The 5,108-nt window shown below is 53.5% G+C and overlaps 1 protein-coding gene across 1 annotated transcript; it reads left to right on the forward strand.

Moving 5' to 3' along the window:
• Positions 1–2,070: 2,070 nt before the first annotated feature.
• LOC137400417 (uncharacterized) lies at positions 2,071–3,368 on the forward strand. Its single transcript, XM_068086746.1, has 3 exons — positions 2,071–2,492; positions 2,758–2,998; positions 3,219–3,368. Exons 1-3 carry the CDS (start codon positions 2,071–2,073, stop codon positions 3,366–3,368), a joined length of 813 nt encoding a protein of 270 aa, XP_067942847.1.
• Positions 3,369–5,108: the final 1,740 nt, after the last annotated feature.

Raw genomic sequence — 5,108 nt, forward strand, 5'->3', positions numbered from 1 at the left:
TTAGCTGGAGTTGTGGCCAACCCGGGCATGTACAGAAGAATTGCCCTCGCTACTCAAAATGGGCTTCGGGAAACAAAGAGAGGCCACAGCAGTAGCTCCGACTACTGGCTGTGCTAAGGCCAAACAACCCTGGAAGCACAGTAGAACTACACATAATTTGGTAGCAGCTGATGGTTGGCTTAAACCAGCAAGCACCAGGCCGAGGAAAATTTGTGCACAGGAAAAGCCTGTGGAGACACAAAACTACCACCAGTCTTCGAGTGAGGCCTGTCTAGACATTCCCAAGGACGTAGCCCAAAGCAAAGGAGGGTGACCCCCAAATCCCCTCTACCCCAGACATTGCGCACCATCTTCACTGGACCGGAGGGCAGAAGCCTGCTTTAAAAGTGGCAAGACCCTTTTTCTCCTTCAGGATGGTGATTACAGGAGCCGCGAGTCGACCCCGGAGGTGAGACGGCCCAAGGGACCGACCCCGCTCACCACAGAAAAAAACTCTCCCAGGCCTCACGGAAGATGTCTTGGAAGACACCACTAAGGTGCAAGCACTCAGCTGACCTCACTCTACCAGCTATTTCCTCCCACGAACAGTGGAGGGGCGGCCCATCCAAGTTCTTTTAGACACCGGATGAGCCACAAACCTAGTCAATAAGCAGGTTTATGACCAATTGCCAGGAGCCGAACGGGACCAACTTAAGAAGAGTGACAGCGACGAATTATTGCTGACGGAACACGGCTCCCTTTCTACGGAATAATCCGTTTGACCATCCGCCTGAGAGACGTAAGGATGGAAGAGATCTTTGAGAGCAGCCATCTAAGCGAGGATGGCATACTCTGAATACCATTATTTATTGCCTATCAGTGCTTTCTCGAGATTGCAAAACCGGTGGTCCAAGTGAATGGCAGGCAGCTAGTCTGCATAGATTGGCATGGATGGCTGCTACAGAGCAATGTACAGGTGATCAGGGGGTGGTGGTTCCTGCCAGGACAAAAATGGCAATACACTGTCGCATCACTACACTGAATTACTGCCTTATGGGACTGATTGAAGGATTTCTCGACGGACCCCGGTAGCATGTAGCCTGAATCAGCCGGGACCCAAGGAACAAGTTATCACCCGCTACATCAACGCTGCGGGCACTCGGCCGATCCGGCAACCCCCACAGACTCGAACCGGAGAAGGAGGCAGAGGCCAAGAGGCAGGTCCAGCATCTACTTAAGATGGGGCTTACCAAACCAGCTGGAAGAGCTTGGAGCTCTCCCGTAGTGTTGGTAAAAAAGGATGGGAAGTGGCGCTTCTGCATAGACTACGGGCGTTTTAGTGCCGTCACCGAGCAGGATGCCTACCCAGGATTGATGACAGCCTAGACGCCCTGTTGGGCAGCCACTACTTCAGCACGTTCGACCTGGTGAGCGAGTATTTAGAGGTACCCCTGGATGCAGAAGTGCAGGAGAAGGCTAGCAGGCCTTGAGAGCAGGCCTTCTTAACACGGTCCGGATTGTGGAAGTAGAAGGTGTTGCCTTTTGAACTGGCGTCCGCCTCAGGTACCTTCAAAAAGGCTCATGGAACGCGTTCTGCATGGCCCCAACTGAAAAACGCTGCTGCTGTATTTTGATGATAGTACAGTCATTGCCTCAAACTTCGATACGCACTTGCTTTGGTTGGAGGAGGTTTTCCAGAGACTCAAGAAAGCTGGACTGAAACTAAAACCGTCCAAATGCAAACTTTTGCAACCCCAGGCGTGCTACTTGGGTCACATAGTAAGCCAGGACAGAGTCTCTACAGACCCCGAAAAGGTAAAGGCAGTCACAGAGTGGCCGAACCCGTGAGGGGTGAAGGAACTCCAAGGATTCCTCAAAACCGTCGGCTACTACTAACAGTATATCTCGGAGTTTACCACTATAGCATATCCCTTGCACTGCCTGACTGCGAAATGAGAGCTCTGGAGATAGACGGAAGGGAAACAGGTCGCCTTCAACAAGCTGAAGAACGGTGTCAGCACGGCCCCGATCTTGGGCTACCTGAACCCCGGGAGGCAATACATCCTGGACACGGGCGCCAGCGGATGTAGAATGGAGGCCATGCTTTCCCAAGTACAGATGGGCTACAAAAGGTTTATTGTCTACTACAGCAAAACCCTCACCCCCTTAGAACGCAATTACTGCGTCACTCAACGTGAGCTGCTTGCGGTGGTAAAGGCAGTTAAGCACTTTTGGCCGCATTTGTATGGCCAGGAGCTTTTCCTACGGACAGACCACGCTTCACTCCAGGGACTATGTAAGAGGAGGGAACCCTCGAAGCAGGTAACTCGGTGGCTCGAGATGCTGGTGGAGTTCTGCTACATTCTGGAACATCGGTCAGGGACTTGCTACGGGAACGCAGATGGGCTGAAAAGGCAACCCTGCAAGAATGGCCGGGAGTGCGCAAGAAATGAGCAGAGGGACGGGGGGCCCTTAAGAAAGGAGTTGGCTAGAGAAAAAGGGCCGTTAGCCATGTGAGTACCGACCAGTTGCCTGGATGGGACTCCCGCTCTTGACAGGGCGGGATCAACCTTGGGCAACGTCGCATACCCCAGGGGGCCGGCCGGCAACTCACACGGGACTCTCACCCCAACAGTTGCAAGATTGAACCTGGGTGCCGAAGGTTGATCTGAGGGCTACCGGCCACACCAGGGTCAACAGGACCAAAGAGCAAGCTGGCAAAAACACAGGCCACCAAACAAGGACCAGTGGCCATCATGTACCATGTCATCGCCACAGGAGAAGAGGTTCCAGTAGAACAGCTGGAAATCGGAAGCAGAGAGCTGGATATCCCACATCACGTGTGAGGCTTTCTGTGCATACAACAGGATGGCATGCTAGAAACACGAGTGGCCCCGCAAGGCCATGCCAGATGGTGCCTAATCTGGCCCTTAGCTCTGCAGGAGACAACGGTGTGGCAAACACACGCTCCGGCTTACTCTTGGGTGGGAAGAACGATAAGCCGCATCCAGCTGACCTGGTACTGGCCCGGACTTACGTCCACAGTCAGACGGCTCATCAACAGTAGTGAGGTGTGCCAGGTTGCAAAGCATGGAGGGACAAAGGTGACCGGAGGGAAAAGAAGGCTCTACTTTAGATGACCCTGGCAGAAGGTGGCCGTGGACCTGGTGAGGCCATTTCCGGTTATGTCAAGGGGGAACGAGTGGGTGCTGGTCCTCACCAACCACTTCACTTGATAGCAGGACACACTGGCAGTACCTGACACCCCGGCGTTGGTGGTCGCAAACACACTGGATGAGTGGGTCTTCTGCTACCTGGGGTTACTTGAGCAGATCCACACAAACCAAGAGGCGCAGTTTGAGAGCCAACTGATGGCCGAACTGTGCTAACTCTGGAATGTTGAGAAAAACCATACGACTCCTTATCACCCTCAAGCTAACGGCCAAGTTGAACGGGACAACCGGGGACTCGAAGACTACTGGAGGACACTACTCCTGGCCTGGAGACAGGATGAGTGGAACCTGGTGCTTCCCAAGCAGATGAGTGCCTATCGAGGCACCCCCCACTCCGCAACCGGAGAAACCGTCAACACGTTGATGTTGGGACTGGAGCTGAGGTTGCAGGACCAGCTAGAAAGCCACCCACCGACCCCCCCCCCCCCCCCCCCGACCAAATTCTTTCCTGCCCACAAGCACGCCCTTAAGTTCAGCGCAGGCTGCAGGGGGTGAACGAGGCGCTGCAACAAAATCAGATAGAGGTAAAACAGCAAGACAGGGAGAAACCACCGCTGTAAGTCCAATGCGACTGAATGTGGCTTACGAACAAATGCCGGAGACGGGGAGAAAATCCCAAGCTGCAGGCGAAGGGTGTGGGACCATACCAGGTCCCGAAGGCCTTGGGGAACCACACATATCTAGTGGAATGGCAGGGCCAGTATTCCATACAGAGGGAAGGCTGAAGCCATACCATGCTTGCCCGGAGAATTTGGGACAAGCCCCGTCCATTCTGGAACTAAGAAGGGGCCCAACATAAAAGGAGCTCGACCCAGCAAGCCGGAGAGAACACCGGAGGAGGTCAGAATCGACCCCATACCCATACTGCCACCCCCACCTGGGAAAATTTGCTGCTAGAGGCTGCAGAAAATCGAGGGCAGGAGATAACTCCCGGAAAAAAACCGGCTGGACTGAAGGTGGTAGAACGTCGGAGACGCTCTCCGAGTTCCGAAGAATTTAATCCGGTCCCATGGGAAAAAGTTCCGGGAGAACCGAAATCAAACCCGGCGGAGACTAGAGAGACCGCAACGCCAGATCCTATCAACCCCGAAATCTTATCAACTCTGGTCTGGCGCAATCCGAGGCTAGCCCGGACAACTAGTAAACCGGAACGGTAGGAAGATGGTGTATGTTATTCTATAAAATTGCCGGAAATTGGTCCAGAAGTCGCAAGGGAAATTTGCAAAACGGCTCTCACGGATTCAACCAAAGCTTTCCTTTTAAAACATTCGTTTTTCTTGGACGACATCAGAGCGCTAGAAAAGATGGATAGTGAAGGCAAACACATCACCACAGGACTTACTGACTTTGGTCACAATTAGCTTGAAAGAAGCTGGAGAAGGGATGGACAGGCCAACATTGGCAAACTTTGTGGCCTACAAGAAGAATGACACAGAGTTTGACGTGGCACAATGACCGGACTCTGCCGTGTTGGAATTTACTGAAGAGGGACCAAAGGCACTGTTGGATGCTACCCTGACAGAAGAGGCAGTGGAGGACCTGTTCAATGAGACCCTGCCTGAGAAAGTGGAGGAGGAGTGCCGGGTGGCCGCTGTGAGCACTATGAGGAGACGAATCAGCCCCCTCTCACCGGAATTGCCCTCTTCTTCACCGGCTGTTGCCATAAGGGAAAGTACGCCCGTGAAGGAGCTAGAGCCAGGGGAGAGCAGACCACAAAAGAAGAAAGTGGTGAAGACCATCAAGTACCTGTCTCCGCGGACTGTCACGTGGACGGAGGAACAGGTGAAGGACGGGAGCTGCTCGATCTGCCAGTTTACAACCAGCACCCGGTGGATCCGCTTTCACGTGTTGCAACACTATGCCATTTTAGCATTCCCCTGTGACAGGCAGCACGTG

The sequence above is a fragment of the Watersipora subatra genome, chromosome 7, assembly GCF_963576615.1.
Source record: "Watersipora subatra chromosome 7, tzWatSuba1.1, whole genome shotgun sequence".
Classification (NCBI taxonomy): domain Eukaryota; kingdom Metazoa; phylum Bryozoa; class Gymnolaemata; order Cheilostomatida; family Watersiporidae; genus Watersipora; species Watersipora subatra.